This window comes from Pelodiscus sinensis, chromosome 16, assembly GCF_049634645.1.
Source record: "Pelodiscus sinensis isolate JC-2024 chromosome 16, ASM4963464v1, whole genome shotgun sequence".
NCBI lineage: Eukaryota > Metazoa > Chordata > Testudines > Trionychidae > Pelodiscus > Pelodiscus sinensis.
This window is the reverse complement of record NC_134726.1, coordinates 34,771,851-34,790,830: the sequence shown is the minus strand read 5'-3', so window position 1 is coordinate 34,790,830 and position 18,980 is coordinate 34,771,851. Positions and strand designations below refer to the sequence as shown.

The following is an 18,980-nucleotide window of genomic DNA, read 5'->3' as shown; positions in this document are numbered from 1 at the left end:
CCCTTTTTCGAAAGAACCCTTCTTCCTCAAAAAATGAGGTTTACAGGGTTCTTTCGAAAAAGGGGGGGTTTGCGCAAAAACCCCCATCTAGACTGCTTTATTTTCCGAAAAAACCTCTTCTGGAAAAAGGATCAGAAGAGGATATGCAAATTAAGTGTGAGAAAGTGCTTCATTTGCATTTCCTCTTTCCTCATTTGCATTTCTTCTTTCAGAAGAGGAACGCAGTCTAAACATAGCCTAGGTATGTGGATTACACTGGCTCCCAGTTTGCCCCTACAGATTCCTCCCCGAAATAGACAAACCAGCCTCATGGCAGCCAGAAGAGAGACACCATGTCATCGGTGTTGACGTAACTACAGAGATGTGGGTAGAGAGCTTAGGCCCGGCGTTCTGGTGCTGCAAAAGAAACCAACCAAACAGGATTTTCAATACCTCTCAGTAGGGAAGTTTACACTGATGCTCAAAAATTTCATAGGCAAGGATTAAATTAATTAATTACCAAGCACTTCGTTCAGCACCACGAACCTTGGAAGCCCCTTGGTCCTTATTGGATTGGTTTGGGGTGCAGCAAGCACCCACAGCTCCCGCTCATTTTGGAGGACGTTTTGGAGGAGTAAGAGCTTCAAGATCTGGACATGTATGTAGGGTTCATGGAAGTTTCCCTTCCGCATGCATAGAAAGAGGGTTAGCTCTTCACCAGCCTGCATCAGTCCCGATCCCAGCTGCTGGTCTGAAGATCAGATTGTCCGGTAACGATGCTTTCATTGCACTTTTGGCTGCGCATGGACAATGTTGTGTGGCTCTTATTCACTTCCCTACTAGCCTGATAGCTTGATGGGAAGGATGGTATTTTGGATAAAGCATTGGACTGGGACATGGGGAAGCCTGAATGCAGTTCCTAGCTTAGCTACAGGCTTCCTTTGGACCTCTGGCACATCATTGTATTGGGGTAAGAGAGGCCCTATAAGGACACAGGGCAGAACTAGACTGTGAAAAGGAAGACCTAACACGACCTTTTCCAAAACTAGAGCAAAGAATTCAGAGGTTCAGTTGAGAAGGATAGAGGGACCCCGAAGAGCTAGGAAAAGAGCCATTTCTTTGTTCTCTCCAGAGCTACTGCTACAGGATTCGTAAAGCCCTGGAGCCCTACAAGCCAGAGTGGTGCAAGAATCATGAAGACTGGTCCCTCTACTTGTTTTCTCCTCAGAATCGGTAAGAAAACCCAATCTGCTGCGTGGGCTGGCGACTGAAAACTGGGGCTTGGGAGATACTCATGCCATGGGGCAGGACATACCCGACTGAGGGGGAAAGAATTCGGTGAGGGAATCCTTGCCAGGTTTCCGTTTCTCGTCCCCAGCCGTTCTGTTGGGTTCTACCACAGCAAGTGGTATTCCAGACTCCAGTTTTAGTCTTTAGCAAAACTCTTGGATGAGGATTGAGGTAAAAAAATGGCAGAAATTGGCCCCTGGTGCTCTAAGGAATGTCTCTGTGACTGGTAGACTCACTGGACAGGACCGTCGGCACCTTGGCAGGAAGCTGAGGTGACTTATTAATACAATTCAAATAAATAGCATCACTCCTTGGTTATCTCAATGATAATGAATGCAGCAAACCATGCACAGCAAAGTCCTTTCTCAGCACCTTTAGGCTACGTCTACGCTACAGGCTTTTTGCACAAGAGGCTTTTTGTGGAAGAGATCGTCCACAAAAACTTCTTGCGTAAGAACGCGTCCACACTGCAAAAGCGCATCGGAAAAGTGATGCACTTTTGCACAAGAGAGTGTCCAGACTGCATGGATGCTCTCTCACAAGAAAGCTCTGATTGCAATTAACAGAATGGACACCAGGGCACCTGTGCTTCTTTCAATAGGCTGCTTTTGTGCAAAAAAAAAAAAACCCGTTTCCCGTCCACACACATCTTTTGGCACAAGAGCTCTTGTGCAAAAAGGAGTTATTCCTTGTAGAAAGAGGAATACCTATACAGCAAAAACGCCTCTGTTCTGTTGATTCACCGTAAATTTTCTTGCACAAAAACGCACTTGAGGTGTAGATGCTCTGAGTTTTTGCACAAAAATGGCTGCTTTTGCACAAAAACTCTGAAGTGTAGACATAGCCTGAGATAGATACCACTGAAGGATTTTAAGGACTCTCTCAGGAAAGGAAATTCCAGTTCAAGGGGTGAGTTCCAACCTTGCTGATCCAGACTGGCTTCCAGCCATGACCGCTTCTTGTATGCCTCTTCCCCCCAGGTTTCGAGCCATGTGCCAGAAGGTCATAGCCCACAAGATGTTTGACCACGTGGTTCTGGTGTTCATCTTTCTCAACTGCATCACCATTGCACTGGAGCGGCCTGATATTGACCCTCACAGCATGGTGAGCAGCCTCTGCTTCGCGTCCCTGCCTCCCTCCTCCTATCCCCATGATAACTTTTCCCCAGCCTCACCAGGGAGCACCCTGCGGGCTGGAAGGCGTTGGGGTTCTGCTGTTGAAATGACCCGCCTCCTGCCATTGCTTACTGTGTTACAGGAGCGGATCTTTCTGAGTGTCTCCAATTACATCTTCACGGCCATCTTCGTGGCTGAGATGATGGTGAAGGTAATTCTGTGACTGTGCTAAACCGGCCAACCCACCATGAGGTTGGTCTGAGAGAGAAGATGAGCTGCATTTCGCTGCCCATCCCTCTCTGGCATGTAAAGCAAATACGCAAAAGACACGAGGATGCAATGACCAGGTGACAGCTTAAATATCCTTCTCCTACTGGTCCTAGGTGGTGGCCCTTGGCTTCTTCTCTGGGGAAAACACCTATCTCCAAAGCAGCTGGAATGTCCTGGATGGGGTCCTGGTCTTTGTCTCCATCATTGACATTATCGTCTCCATGGCATCAGCAGGCGGAGCGAAGATTTTGGGTGTCCTTCGAGTCCTAAGATTGCTGCGTACTTTGAGGCCTCTCCGGTACTTTCACCTTGGTCAAAATGGGTTTGTGGGGTTTGAGCTTATCTACGAAGCTATTACACATCATGCCATGGTGTGAATCTGTTGTAGAAAGTCACACCATGCAGCTTGGTTCCTGTGATGTGAAATCGTAGTAAACAAAGTCACATGTCAGGGTCTGGTGGCAGTGCCCATCCGGGGTATTACTAGGCAGCTTAGCAAGTGTGCCGTCAATTCGCATCTGCATCATTCCGGGACTTCCCATGTTGCTGAGCCCTTTGTTTTGCTCTGAAGTTTCAAAAGAAAGACTTGCTTCCTTAAAAGAATGAAACTAGTGAAGATAGCACTCATATGGCACTTTTCATCCATAGACCTCAACGTGTTTCCCATAGCTAGTGAGCATTGTCCTTCTTTTACAGGCAGGGAAACTGAGGCATAGGTTGGGAAGGGACTTACCAAGGTCACAAACAATAGGCCAGTCCTCCAAAGACCCAGTAGGACATACGCAGAGTACTGAATTGATTCAGTACATTGTATGGTTGAGCCCCGGACAAGCCCTCCCTCCCCCCACACTTGTAATGCTGCCAGAGTCCAGTCATCTGCAGGCAGAATCGAACCTGGGACCTCTGGAGCTTAGTGCATGAGCTTCTACACAGGGGTGGGCAATAATTTTTGATGGGAGGGCCACTCCAAGATTTTGGAAAGTGATCGAGGGCCGCACTCTTCTAGGGTATTAATGGAGAAGGAGCGTGGTCTGGGATGGAAGTTGGGTGCAGAAGGGAGTTTGGGGTAAGGAATTGGGGTACAGGAGGGAGAATGGAGTTTAGGAGGGAAATTGAGTGAGGGAGGTGGTTGTAATCTAAGGCAGGGAACTGGAGTGCAGGGTTTTGGGATGTGACCAAGGTTAGGAGGGGATTGTGATCTCGGGCAGGAGATTGGAGTGTCAGATCTGGGAGGGGGTATGGGTGCATGTGGAGTAGCGGGGCAGGAGTGGAGGGCATAGGGTTAGGAAAGGGAGGGCCTGGCGGGCTAAAGGCAGGTTCTGGGTAGGAGACTTACCAGCCAGCACCCAACCAGCCTGTCTCCCTACATGTTTTTTCCTGCTTGGCCATGCGCTTGAGTGAGTAACTGAACAGGAGGGTTGTGCTTCATGGCTGCCTATTATTCAAACAGGCAGCTCCCATTGGCCAATTTCTGCTTAGAAACCAGCCAATGGGATTGTGCTGGGGGTGAGAGCAGAGTCTGAATCTTCCCCCTCCCTTCTGGACTCATAAAGAGAAAGCACCCCATAGCTGCATTTCTGAGCAACGTGTGGGGCAAGCAAGGGAGCCTGCCTGGGGCGCCCCACTGCCTCCGCAGGCTGACTCCGATGGCTTGGTGGGCTGAATGCAGCCCATGGGCCGTATTTTGCCCAGGCCTGCTCTACCACATGAGCTAAAAGCCAGCTGGCTCTTAGCTAAGTCTGTAGAGTCCCTTATTCTCTCTGTAAATGGCCTAACTGCCACTCGATGAGACTACACCTCCCCCTGCAGGTGTGTGGATTATACATGCACCATCTAAATTAGAATTGCAATGATAGTGAATCTCACTGTATAGCATCCTTACAAATTCGTGATGAAAGTGCTCTGATGGAACAATGGCTGATAATGATGGGGAAAGTAATGGTATTTTACTGGACCATAAAAATTGTTCTCACCCGAGATGAGTGTTCGCTGAAATTGGCAAGTAGTGTAGATTGTAGATTGTAGTGAATCTGCTCCAGGATGGAAGAATAAGTAATTGCACTAGTAGAGGGTTCTTCCAAAGTTGTAAAATGTCGGTCACATTTCTGGATTAACTCCAAGCCAGGATTCTCATCTCTCTTTCAACATCAGTGTCACAGGAAGTTATGAAAAGGGCAAGGCTGTGTTTTCATGAAGGTTTTCAGGCCAGCTTTGCATTGTCAAGCCTGCTAAACACAGAAGGTTGAACCAGTTTAGCTAAAGGTATGATTTTACACCAGGTTAGCTGAACTGATACAGCTTTTAAAGCTCCAGAGGGGTAGCAGAGTTAGTCTGTAATTGGAAAACCTTAAAAAACAATGGAGTCTAGCAGCACCTTAAAGACTAGCAAAACATGTGGATGGTATCGTGAGTGTTCGTGGGCACAACCCACGAATACTCATGATACCATCTACAAGTTTTGATACAGCCTCTGTTTCTTATATTGCTGTGAGCTTGGCTTTGGTCTGTTTATCTTCCATCAATCAATTTACAGACTAAAAACCCAGTGTGGCCCGTCTGAAACCAATAACTCATTTGTGTTTTTTAAACCAGTTTAAACAAAGCCAGGGTACACACGCCCACAGCAGTGTGGGAGAAATATTTGAGTGTCCAATTGCTTAGTGCCGGAAGGCAATGAACGTGAATCTCAACTGGGTTTAGGTACATCTGTTGTCTATGCACATTCTCAGCACCCATGAGGAAGTCTGAAACGACGGGTACTTTGTCTTCACCATTATCTAGAAGAGCTGCCTTGGTCTGGAGCGAGGACTTCTTATCAGTCTTGCACTGTGTGTATGATGAATGCCTTCCTCATGCCGCATTTTTATCATAACTTTACACATCAGGCAGGTTCCTTAATCCAAGTGACGTGTACACAACCTTACAGCCATTCCCAAGTGAGTTGGCATTGGCTAGGAGTGAATTGGCAATTAAACAGATGCTGGCAATAATTTGATAAGCTTCCGCTTCTGTAGTCTTTCTCCTGTGTGTGTCTATCTAATACCACCTAGACACAATGGAGCGGCCGGCTAGGAAGACAAAAGGTGATGGATTCAGTATTTGAAAGCGGAATAAAGGGAATTTGTATTTTGTTTGATAGCGCAGTAATAAAGGGAGGAGGAGAGTAGAAATCCCTGGGGAAGTCTTATCAGCTCACTTTGCCTTCTCCCATTTTGCGTCATGCCTAACACAAACACATGCACTTTCTCGTGATATTCTTTGGAAACAAGATAGGTGCTTCCAGAAACTTGTGGTCTCCTCAGAGAGAACAGCTGTTTGCCTCTATCCATCCTATTAGTATTAAGGAGGTTAAAATGCGGTTAATTGACTAGTCGATGGAATAGCCATCGACTAGTCCATAGGCACTTCCGCAAAGGAGGAATGCGGATCTGACTCCGGGCTGCACGTGGTGTGCCTGTTTCGAAATGCACAAGAGTCCCCAGCGGGGGCTCTCCAACTGACCCTGGCTCCACAGCAGCTTCCCCTTTGAAACACGCAGAGGGAATGAACAGAACAGGGAATCATCCAGTGTTCCCTCCTTTGTTGCCCATTCCCAGCTTCTGACAAACAGATTCCTACCCATTGTTGGACCGATCCTCCATGAATTTATCTAGTTCTTTTTTGAGCCCTGTTATAAGTCCTGGTCTTCACAACATCCCCTGGCAAGGAGTTCCACAGGTTGACTGTGTGCTGCATGAAGATAAACTTCCTTTTGTTTGTTTTAAACCTGCTACCTATTCATTTTTTTGGTGACCCCCTACATCTTGTGTTATGGGAGCAAGTCTCCGTGCTGGTCATGATTTCATAGACCTCTATCATATCCTCCCTTAGTCTCCTCTTTTCCAAGCTGAAAAGCCCCATTTTTATTAATCTCTCCTCACCAAGGATCCCCTCCTCGGCCCCCCCGGAGCAAAGCACTTATGCCTGTGCTTAACTAAGTGCGTGAGTGGTCCCAGTGACAGCACGTAAAATATGTGCTTAAGTGCCTGACTGGACTGGGGCCAAGGCGCTCGGCACATTGGGGGACTACGCCCTCGGTTCGTTAGCCTCCCCGAGCATTTCCAATGATGGGACAGCCGAGTACTTTCCAAGAGAGGGATGTTGTAAAGATCTGAGCCCGGGACCATGAGCCTCAGCTGCCGTGCTCTTCCGCTGCCTCTCCAGCATGTACGGACTCTCTCGGTTGCCTCACTTAACCACCCCTCGACTTGAGTGTCTCCATCCGCAGAATGGAGGCTAAGACTTGCTTTCCAGCCATGCCGGGAATGAGATGCTGCTAGAACAAATTGACATACGTGGCATTTCGGGGCAAAGTGCACAGGCTTGGTATAGGGCCACTGCACCCAACCTCTTCCATTCCAGATCAGGCCAGTGCTTCAGCATCCTGTCTCTGCTGGTGGCCAGTATTTCAGAGGAAGGTTCTAGAAACCTGTTAGTGGACAATTGTGAAACAAGCTGCCCCTAGGAGTTATTCCTTCCCAGTCTTCATCAGTCACAGACCTGGTGCCCTGCAGCAGGCGGATGTATACATTTTTATGCTGTCTAATATAACTGTGTCTGTTCTCATTGTCTATATAAATGTCTGATCATTTCTAGAACCCGGCTAGACCTTTGATCTCACTGAAATCTTGTGGCACTGAGTTCCACAGTTTCATTATTCATTGTGCAAACTAAGTATTCCCCTTTTGGTTTTAAAATTGAATTTCACCCCCTCTCCGTCTCTTCTGAAAGGGTAATTGGGAGCATGCAACTAACTCTGGAGCCAGGGCACCCTGTTGTGATGCAGCCTTGGTTTTTTTCCGTTGCCACACAACTGCATTCGGAGTTGTTTTAAAATAAATGCCTGGTTCTCACATATACGAAGGCCCTTTAAAATACACTTGCTCTCTTTTTAAGGCCCCCCAGAAGGGTGGGAGGTGGCCTTAGTCTGAATGGACACCCAGCCCTGTCTCCAGCTCTCAAGAAGGCAAAGATAACTTTCAAAATGGGAGCCAACTGTAGCCAACGGAGAGTCATCTGCCTGAGTGTGCAAAGAGCCTTGCATAGTAACCCCGAGAGAAGAGTGATCCATGATCACTTGCCTGTTTCAAAGGCATGTTATGAGGCTTAACTGATTAACACCTGGGCAGCACTTTGAAACCAACTGATGAAAGGAGCTATAGAATAGGATAGCAAAATAGACTATACCAGGGTGGGCAATAATTTTTAATGGGGGGGGCACTCCAAGAATTTGGTAAGTGGTCAAGGGCTGCACTTTTCCATTATATTAATGGAGGAGGTGTGGGGGTCTGGGATGGAGGCTGGGTGCAGAAGGGAGCTTGGGGTATGGGATTGGGGTGTGGGATCTGGGAGGGAGTTTGGGTGAAGGAGGCATTTGTAACCTGGGCAGCAGACTGAAGTGCAGGAGGGGGTGCAGGATCTGGGAGGGGAGTGTGACCTAGGGGTGCAGAGGTTTGGGTTGTGACGTGGGACAGGGGATTGGGGTGCAGGGTCTGGGAGGGGTATGAGTGCAGGAGAGGACTGTGGCCTGGAGGAGGGGAGTAGGAGGTGGGAGTTCAAGGTCTGGGATGGGGTTGTAACCTGGGGCAGGATTGCGGGAGGGGGAAGGGGAAGAGGAGGGGGAGGGGGGGATTTGGTTGTGGTCTGGGATAGCGGAGGGGGTTGTGACTTAAGGAGGAGTATAGGAGGGGGTGCAGTGTCTGCCAAGGTGTATGGGGCTGGAAGAGGGGCACAGAAGATTTGGGTTACACGGAGTAGGGATGCAGGAGGGGCCAGAGGGTTGAGGGTGGGAGGGGCTGGGGTGCCAGAGATGGGCTCTGGTTGCTAAGTGCTTACCTGGGCAGCTCCCAGCCAGCAGCCCAGCATATTCCTTAGCCAGGATCCCTGCCTTCCACACCCTTGTACATGCTCAGAGGAGCTGCAGGGGCCATGTTTGCTGCTGTGAGCCCGGGGGAAGAGAGGGGAGGGGCACTTCACACGCTGCCTATCCTACAAACGGGCAGCTGCTATTGGCCAGAAACCAGCCAGTGGGAGCTACTGGGGGTAGGGGGAGAAGCCCCCCCCCCCCTCCTGGGCTCTCAGCATTCAGAAACATACACATGGCCCGCAGCCGGCTTTACTGAGTGCAGAGCAGGGGCAGGGCAGGCAGGGAGCCGGCGGAGGCTCTTGCAGGCCAGATCCGGCAGCTTGGTGGGCCAGATCTGGCCTATGGCCCATATTTTGCCCAGGCCTGTATTATACCAATACAGGGGCGGTAAAGAAGGGTTATGTCAGCCTGACTGCCCACAAGGAGAAGGAAGAGGAATAAAGTCGGGCCAAGGGGGGTTAGGCTAGATGACCCTTGTGGTCCTGTCGCCCTGTGATTCTAGGAGTCTCTGAGTGCCATCCTGGGTTTTTTGGGGGGTTTTTTTTGTCCCCCCAGAGTCATCAGCAGAGCCCCAGGTCTCAAGCTGGTGGTGGAGACGTTGATATCCTCCCTGAGGCCCATTGGCAATATTGTGCTCATCTGCTGTGCTTTCTTCATTATCTTCGGGATCTTAGGGGTGCAGGTAAGTCTATCCCTGCGCGACCCAGGCACTCGTTCAGAAAGCCCCTTCTCGCCCGCCAACACGACACAGGGCCCTTCACAACTTCCTTTCTCCAGCTGTCTGAGGCAAGCCGCTCCGATGCCTCCAGGGACCTGAAGTCGTCCTCACCCAGCAGAGGGGTTTCAGGCTTTGTGCCTGAAGAAGGGGACCCCAGCTCAGGGGACGAGGGAAGGAATCCCAAATCCCAGCCAAGGGTCTGTCATTGGAGCAGAACAAAGTGGCCAGGCCTGGCTGAGCCCCACCCTGGTGGGAGGGATAGCTCAGTGGTTTGAGCATTGGCCTGTTAAACCCAGGGTTGTGAGTTCAATCCTTGAGGAGGCTGTTTAGGGATCTGGGGCAGATTTGTTGGGGATGGTACTTGGTCCTGTCATGAGGGTAAGGGACTAGAGTTAATTACTTCTCAAGGTCCCTTCCAGCTCTATGAGGGGATGTCTACACTAGCCCCCTAGTTGGAACTAGGGAGGCTAATGAGGGTGACTGAAATTGCAGCTGAAGCATGGGATTAAATATCCTGTGCTTCATTAGCATGTTGCCATTTTGGAAATTGACTAGCCCGGACTAACTGCCCGCGTCTACACGCGGCAGTGAAATGGGAGTTCGAAGTAAAGGCCTAACTCGAATTAGCTGTTATTCCTCCTGGAGTGAGATTTAACAACTAATTCAAATTAAGGGCTTTATTTCGAACTCCCGTTTCACTGCCGCGTGTAGACGTGGGCAGTTATTCCGGGCTAGTCAATTTCCAAAATGGCGACCGCCCGGGAACATGCTAATGAAGCGTGGGATATTTAAATCCCGCTTTTCATTTGCAATTTCGGTCGCCCTCATTAGTCTCCCTAGTTCGTACTAGGGGGCTAGTGTAGACGTACCCTGAGTTAGGTATATCTCTGTATTTTTTTAAGACCTTTTCTCTCTCCCTCCCCTCTTCAATTTCAGCTCTTCAAGGGTAAGTTCTACTACTGTGAAGGACCAGACACGAGAAACATCTCCACTAAAGCCGACTGCACCAATGCACACTACCGATGGGTCCGGCAGAAGTACAACTTTGACAATTTAGGGCAGGTAAAGGAGTTCTTGTTCCAAGAGGTTTCTGGGTCAGTGGCTGCTGAACTCTTCTGACCATGTCCCCCTCCAGCACTGAATTTCCAGCCATCTCATCTGCAGGTCCCCAAGAGAGGCTTCATTTATTCATAGGGTTTAACAAAGCCCAGGAGTTGAGAGCTTGGCCCCATTACTCATGCTGAAGTCTAGTCTACGCTAACCCCCGCCATCGACCTAATCAACATCGCTTCAGGAACGCAAACAGTGTAGCTAAAGTGGATGTACTTACCGCAGCGTTTTGCGTGTGGTAAGGTCAGCGGGGGCTCTCTCCGGTTGACACCGGCGACTCTTGTCCTGGTGGAGTACTGGCGTTGACGGCAGAGCCCTCTAAGCAGATGCGAGAAATTGACAGCTGATGAATCAGTCGTTGCAGCATCAGTCCACACCACCGGGGAGTCAAGCCCTGATAGAGTAGTGCCGTTATTTCTGGTTACCACCCCTGAGGTTTGGCATGAATAAGGGCCTGGCCATGAATGTGGAATGATACCTGGATTTTTTTTTTAAGATAATAAATGTTAATCAGGTGCTATGCACTTCAGTGGCTGGTATAAATAAATACCAGCACTGAGCCAAACAACAGGTAACCCACAGGTCAATCTGTGGTAGGGAGTTCCCTGTAGGATCATAGAATCATAGAATACTAGGACTGGAAGGGACCTCGAGAGGTCATCGAGTCCAGTCCCCTGCCCTCATGGCAGGACCAAATACTGTCTAGACCATCCCTGATAGACATTTATCTAACCCACTCTTAAATATCCCCAGAGATGGAGATTCCACAACCTCTCTGGGCAATTTATTCCAGTATTTAACCACCCTGACAGGTAGGAACTTTTTCCTAATGTCCAACCTAAACCTCCCTTGCTGCAGTTTAAGCCCATTCTATCCTCAGAGGCCAGAAAAAACAGGTTTTCTCCCTCTTCCTTGTGACACCCTTTTAGATACCTGAAAACCACTCTCATGTCCTCTCTCAGTCTTCTCTTTTCCAAACTAAACAAGCCCAATTCTTTTAGTCTTCCCTCCTAGCTCATGTTCTCTAGACTTTTAATCATGCTTGTTGCTCTTCTCTGGATCCTCTCCAATTTCTCCACATCCTTCTTGAAATGCGGCGCCCAGAACTGGACACAATACTCCAATTGAGGCCTAATCAGCGCAGAGTAGAGCGGCAGAATGACTTCTCCTGTCTTGCTCACAACACTCCTGTTGATGCATCCGAGAATCACAGAGGGTGTGAGACTGTTGTGCCTTGAGCATAGAGCCTGGCTTTTTAACTCAAGCAATAACACTCCCTGTTTTTAGTCTAGAAATCCTTGATTCAGTCTCCACCACCCCTGTAGACCGCGCAGTACACACACAGCTGAGAGATGGCACCACATGTGGGCGGAAACACCAGGATTGCTGGCATGTGAGGCAAAGCACCAAGGGGCACAGAGACAGGACCCAGGATAGCCCGAGACCCCACCTGCCTTCCCACAACACTTAATGGCAGAAGCGGGAGAGATGCTCTGTGGGATAGGTACACAAAGTGCACCACTCCGAAGGCCAGGGCAAGTAGCGCAAGTGTGAACACACTAGTGCACAAGCAGCTGACAGGGTGAACACACAACAGCAGGTTCCCTTCAGCACATTCTGAGCAGTGATGTTCATTGACTGCGCAGAACCTAGCCAGAGGAGACACACCCTTACTTCTGCTGTTTCTCTTTGATCTTTGCAGCCCTGCTAATCTGAGAAGCTCAAAGAGCAAATGTATCCACTTGGAAACCTTCTCCCTTAGAAGTCCAAGAGGAGTTGAATAGCAGTAGGGCTGATCTGTATGTTTTTCCGTTTCTTTGCAGGCTCTGATGTCCTTGTTTGTTCTCTCATCCAAAGACGGCTGGGTGAACATCATGTATAACGGCCTGGATGCGGTGGGCATTGACCAGCAGGTAGAAGCGCAAGACCTCAGACAGTTTTGCACTGAAATTTAGCATGCTGGTGCGGATCACCATTGCTCAGATCAGCGTTGTTAATGTCTCTGAGTAGCCCTTCCAGGTGGTGACCTCTGCCGTGGCACGAATTCGGGCAGGGAGGTCCAAAGCAGCAGCATTGTCCTGGACAAACTGAGAACCACTGCTGAGCACAGACAGGCCCTTCTGTCAGGCCTCAGTTGTCCCCTGGATGCCATCTGGGTGATGGGTATAATCGGGCCCTGGTAGAGTAGATGTTCTCAAAAGGGATTCTGGGAGTCTCAGCTGGAATTCCACCTAGAGATCCCAACCTCCACAGCATGGCAGCTACCCATCCCTTGAAGAAGCTATAGCATACTCCCCTCTTTGAGCCTGAACAGCTTGAATGCTGGAGGAAAGTCATGGCTTCGCCATCGCCACAACCGTCCCCAACACCTTTCAGGCCCTGAGTGGCCATGGAGCCAGTAAGGGTACATCTACACTAGCCCCCTAGTTCGAACTAGGGAGGCTAATGAGGGTGACCGGAATTGCAAATGAAGCACGGGATTTAAATATCACGTGCTTCATTAGCATGTTCCCAGCCGGTCACCATTTTGGAAATTGACTAGCCTGGGAGAGCTGCTTGCGTCTACACGCGGCAGAGAAGGGCAAATCCGAAATAAACCCCTTATTTCGAATTACCAGTTAACTGGTAATGACCAGCAGGTAGAAGCGCAAGACCTCAGAAAGTTTTGCACTGAAATTTAGCATGCTGGTGCGGATCACCATTGCTCAGATCAGCGTTGTTAATGTCTCTGAGTAGCCCTTCCAGGTGGTGACCTCTGCCGTGGCGTGAATTCGGGCAGGGAGGTCCAAAGCAGCAGCAGCAGCAGCAGTTAACTGGTAATTCAAAGTAAGGGGTTTATTTCGGATTCGCCCTTCTCTGCCACGTGTAGACACGAGCAGTTCTTCCAGGCTAGTCAATTTCCAAAATGGCGACCGCCCAGGAACATGCTAATGAAGCGTGGGATATTTAAATCCCGTGCTTCATTTGCAATTTCGGTCGCCCTCGTTAGCTTCCCTAGTTCGAACTAGGGGGCTAGTGTAGACGTACCCTAAGAGGGAGCAGGTTCTATGTCAGTGATGAGCAACCTGCGGCCCAAGGGCTCCACGTGGCCCATTCGGGTTCTGTGTGTGGCCCGTGAGACATTTTGTTTGCTCATGCACAGGGTTGCCAGATTCTGCTGGTTTCCATCCATGTTGCTTTTTTCCTACTGGTGTTACTAAAGTGACACTTATGTGAAGCCAGGGCACGTGAAGCAAGATGCGTGCTGATTGCACACAACCGCCCCACATGCTCCCTTGGCAGCCAGGCAACGCGCTGCTATAGTTCAATTGGCACATCCTGCCAATTCATAGACTCCGGGGGTTGGAAGAGCCCTCAAGAGGCCATTGAGTCCAATCCCCTGCTAAAAGCAAGACCAACACCAACTAAATCATCCCAGCCAGGACTTTGTCAAGCTATAGGGATGGAGATGATTTAGTTGGGGTTGGGAACCCAACCCAGTGCTTCTCCACCCTCCTAGGGAAATAGCTTTTCCTAATAGCCAACCTAGACCTTCCCCACTGCCCACTGAGACCATTGCTCCTTGTTCTGCCATCTGCCACCACTGAGAACAGCCTCTCTCCATCCTCTTTGAAATCTTCCTTCAGGGAGTTGAAGGCTGCTCTCAAATCCCACCTCACTCTTCTCTTCTGTAGACTAAACAAGCCCAAATCCCTCAGCCTCTTCTCGTAAGTCCTGTGCTCCAGCCCCTCATCATTTTGGTCGCCCTCCACTGGACTCTCTCCAACGCGGCCACATTCTTTCTGTAATGGGAGCCCAGAATTGGACACACCAATGCCGAATAAAGGGGAATAATGACTTCCCCTAGATCTGCTGGCAATGTTCCTACTAATGCAGCCCAATATGCCATTAGCTTCCTTGGCTACAAGGACGCACTGTTGACCCATATCTACCTTCTTATCCACTGGGTATGCAAGTGCAGTTAGCAAAACTACTCTATCCCAGGAAACTGTTTTGGTTAGGACAATCTTGCTGTCCCCTGAGGTGACGGAGGGCCACTCCTGCAGCCCACTCAGTGGCCTAGGTTGTCCTTTGATGTTGTACGTCCTCCAGAGGGACTCTGGAAAGCCCCTATGCAGCGAGATAGGGAAGGAAGCTAAAAAACATCTTGCATTTAAGCCTTTTGAGTCCTCAGGACAGATACCTGGGGACAGGAACACCAGCACCTAGGTGTCCCTGAAAATATGTACCATTCCACTGTTCCTTTAAGGAATGCATGGTGAACGTTAATTCATTCACATGAGAGAGACAAAAATTGGGGCTGTTAAAAAGTGGGTATTGGAAGACTTAATGAGCATTAGCAAAATTCTCTCAAGCTTCTTAGGTGAATGGTACCGCATCGTAACAGCTATAACCTGATAACCCTTTGTACTTGGCACCTACAGGGTTCAAGGATCTCACAATTGACAAACAGTAACTAAACGTTAATACTCCCTTTCAAAGAATACAATTTGAGCCCCTTTTTAATTAAAACTATTTTCATGCCCCAAATTGTGATCTTCCAAGTGATTCTTTTTTCCAGCCAAATTATATTTTCACAACTGAAGGTAAAATTTTGTCAGGTGAAAATATTGAGTGAAGTAAAAACTTGCTTGAGAACTACTCTGTGGTTTCTCCCAACCCTATTCTCCTATCCGTGGCAATCCACCATAGGTATCCCACTGCTACTGGACTCTTGATACGTCTATTTTACAACACCCCAGACTTTTCTCATGCTGCTTCTTTCCTCCTCTTTTCTCTCCCCCTCTCCGGACTCCTGTTTCTCAGCCCGTCCAGAACCACAACCCCTGGATGCTTCTCTACTTCATCTCCTTCCTGCTCATCGTCAGCTTTTTCGTGCTCAACATGTTCGTGGGGGTGGTGGTAGAGAACTTCCACAAGTGCCGGCAGCACCAGGAGGCAGAAGAGGCCCGTCGGCGGGAGGAGAAGCGTCTGAGGCGCCTGGAGAAAAAGCGCAGGAGTAAGGAGATATACATGTCTGGTCGGTAGACTGCGTTACAAACCAAAATCTTTCTGAGCCCTGCCTGCTTCCAAAGCAAGACTTTCATTTGCCTTTGGTTTGGTTGACATGGGACTAAAAAGGCCGCTTTGTTTATTTACTCTTTCGGCGACGCCTTAAGTCTCAGGGCTACAAATTCCCTGGAAGTGTCCTCTCTGAGCTTAATAAGCATGACCCATTTATGTAGACAATAGGCAGAGCAAAGGCCTGGAAAGCAGAGTCCTATCTGAATTACTAGTGAGCCCTTTGAGACACAATTCTTGCATTGTCTTCAGGAAGCGTGAAGGAGGCCGTTGGGTGAGTGAGGGATCTACCAAGTAAACGTGAGCAATGTTTTCCACGTGTGCAAAGGCAACTCACAAGGGCATCCCAGTGCCCTGGGGCTTAAAGTGTCGCCCGCATTTTTAAATGACGACAGTGTCATTTGATTTTTTTTTCCCCAGACGAAAGAGTTGCGATGCTTTGGGGGATCTTGGCGCATGACCGTGCATGCCACACACACGCTGCATGAGGGCATGAGGAAAACAAGCTTGGGGAGAGGAATGGCGCCCCTACGTGGGGAAGTCAAGACAAGTCTTCTTGAAGGGAATCCATTAGATGGGGCGCTTGCCTAGTCACCTATTACAGGGGGCTGTTAGCACAGAACCATGCTGTAGGTCTTGGGCAGGCCATGTTAGATGGAACCAGTGTCCACCTGGAGAGCCTTAGGACTACAAAGCTTTGCAAAACTCTGACCGTGAATTTCTTTTAGGGCTGGCCAAGCTAGAGCAGAGACCAGCAGAACCTGCCTGAGTCTTTGCCCATCTCTAGAGCTGAACCTTCCAGAAAGTTCCCAAATGTTTCAGCTCCTTTTTCCTGCCGTCATTTTTCACTTTCCCAGGCAGCTGCCAGCGGGGGGTAGGAATCATAGAATCATAGGACTGGAAGGGACCTCGAGAGGTCATCGAGTCCAGCCCCCCGCCCTCAAGGCAGGACCAAGCTCTGTCTACACCATCCCTGACAGATGTCTATCTAACCTGTTCTTAAATATCTCCAGAGAGGGAGATTCCACCACCTCCCTTGACAATTTATTCCAATATTTGACCACCCTGACAGTTAGGAATTTTTTTCCTAATGTCCAACCTAAACCTCCCTTGCTGCACTTTAAGCCCATTACTCCTTGTCCTGTCCTCAGAAACCAAGAGGAACAAATTTTTTCCTTCCTCCTCGTGACACCCTTTTAGATATTTGAAATAAAGTGCCAAAGTAGCAGGGAGCTGCGTGGGTATTCCCGGCATTCCCAGATGCAAGAAGCACTAGAAACATCCCTCAGAAATGAGTAACAGATGATTCCCAGCTACCTTCTGCAGTCTCGAGACAACTGGTTTTGAGCTGGTTGGAATTTTTCATACCCGAGGTGAGGGATACACACCACGCGGTAGTTTCCTAGTGGAGCATAGACCAATCTGAAGTGCATGGTGCTGTCAGCTCTCTCCGACACACTGGCACTTTGTTACGTGGATTGTGCCCTTATGATTACGCAGCCCCTTCTCCTCTCCTGCAAAGGCCCTAGTGCCCCTTAATGACAGACTGCTAGCTAGCAGCCTCTTCCACAGAAAGCAGCAGGCCTCCATGTTCCGCAGGGAGAGCTACTGTTAAATCAAAAAGTTATGTCTCCGCTGTAATAACATGGCAAGCAGGCAGCGATGCTAATTGAAACCTCAGCCCCAACTAGATTCCTTCTCCCATTCCTGAATCTGATCCATGCTTGAGCCTGAAGGTGGTCCGACGAAAATGTCCACTTTTTCCTCTATTCAGTGAGGTTTCAGTGCTACATGGACTCCTGCCCGGCCTTCATCAAGGGCAGGTTGACCTCAAACCAAAGTAAGGGTTGCATACTTTGGATCTGTAGCTCATCGTGGGCCAAGTGGCTTGGCTAAACTGAAACCCAACCCAGCCTCAAGCCTTTCAGCCCCAAATGCCAACTCAACCTCTTCTGAGATATGAAAACAGTTCAGCTGCACTCCAGCTTTCCTTGACTGATTTTGTTCATGCGGGGTTAGACGTGGAAACGTGGAGAGCACAAAAGGTGGTAGATGCATTGGGTGACAGCTAGCTTCCATGAGACTTGCATTGGGTGACAGCTAGCTTCCATGAGACTTGCATTGGGTGACAGCTAGCTTCCATGAAATGTGCAACCGAAGAGGGGCAGATAACTCAGCTAAGCATCCCAGGCCTGACCCAGTGCCTACTGAGGTCACTGAGGCTATGACTACACTGCACAGTTAGTTCACTATAAGTTATTCCAGAATAGTTATTCCAAAATAGCTTATTTCAAAATAGTACGTCTACATTGCAGGGAAGCCTCGCTATTTGTCCAAGGCAGGCTTCCCTGATGTAGACGTGCTATCTCGATTTAGAGCCCCAGGAAGAATAACTTAGAATGGCCCTGGTGAGGGGCTATTTCGAAATAGCAGAAGTGCATCCTCTACACACGCCTTATTTCGAAATAGCTATTTTGGAATAGGCGCTATTCTTCGTAGAAAGAGGTTTACAGAAGTTGGAATAAGCCGTCCGTTATTTCAAAATTATTTCGAAATAACAAAATTGCTGTGTAGAGACACGCATAGTTATTTTGGAATAACGGCCATTATTCTGAAATAACTTTGCTCTGTAGACACACCCTGAGAGATGGGCCTCTAGCTTCAGTGGGCTTTCAGATCAGGCCACCAAATTCCCGAGCTCATCTTGCTAGGGGGACCAGATCCTGAGAGCTAACAAACATGTGCAATTCCCATTGAAGGCACTTGCAGGTCCTCTCCCAGAAAGTCACCTGCACCATGTAAAGAAATCAGCACCACTCTGGGTTTAAGGTATTTTTGCAAGGCACTGGAAGAAATCTTTTCAGGTCAAGAAAACACCCGATAGGACTGCTAGCCCAGGTGCAAATACAGCCAGGTGTTTCCCGAAGAAATCCATAAATATTCAAATAGACCTCACCACGTGATATTTAGGAAGATAAACTTCAGCTAGCGAAAGACTAAGCGAGGGAAAAGCAGATATTCAAGATATTCACTTTCTGCATTTCTCCTCCTAGATGCTATATAATTCTCTTTAGTGGGTAAAGACAGTCTACCCACTAAATGCCACCTATGTTTGTGCTCTGAGATTAAGGGCTGATGTACAGTGAGTTTGGTCTCCGTGCTGTTCCCATTGGAGAAGAGTCCATGTCATGAAACTCCTTTGGCACGGTGGAAAGCAGAGAGCTTCTTGTGCTCTAGTAATTAATGTAGGGAATTTCTCTGGCTTGTGCTGTACAAAAGGCCAGATTTGGTGATCAGAGCAGTCCCTTCTGGCCTCAGACACTATGGCTGTGTCCAGACTCAGGGGTTTTTTCGAAAAAAAGTAGCCTTTTTTCGAAAAAACCTCACCTGCGTCTAGACTGCAGCCGCGTTCTTTCGAAATTAAATCGAAAGAACGCGGCTTTTCTTTCGATGGCGGTAAACCTCATTTCACGAGGAAGAACGCCTTCTTTCGAAAGTTCCTCTTTCGAAAGAAGGCGTTCTTCAATGTAAA

General features: G+C 48.8%; 1 protein-coding gene across 4 annotated transcripts in view; it reads left to right on the top strand.

Annotated features, from left to right (window-relative positions):
- Positions 1 to 18,980, top strand: part of CACNA1H (calcium voltage-gated channel subunit alpha1 H) — a 572,675-nt gene that overhangs the window by 488,553 nt on the left and 65,142 nt on the right. For all 4 annotated transcript variants that reach the window (XM_075899793.1, XM_075899790.1, XM_075899792.1 and 1 more), the window contains 8 exons: positions 1,112 to 1,212; positions 2,250 to 2,373; positions 2,527 to 2,595; positions 2,768 to 2,952; positions 9,115 to 9,241; positions 10,214 to 10,339; positions 12,211 to 12,300; positions 15,194 to 15,386. In XM_075899793.1, coding sequence (XP_075755908.1) covers positions 1,112 to 1,212; positions 2,250 to 2,373; positions 2,527 to 2,595; positions 2,768 to 2,952; positions 9,115 to 9,241; positions 10,214 to 10,339; positions 12,211 to 12,300; positions 15,194 to 15,386 — 1,015 coding nt within the window. The remainder of the gene's footprint in view (positions 1 to 1,111; positions 1,213 to 2,249; positions 2,374 to 2,526; positions 2,596 to 2,767; positions 2,953 to 9,114; positions 9,242 to 10,213; positions 10,340 to 12,210; positions 12,301 to 15,193; positions 15,387 to 18,980) is intronic.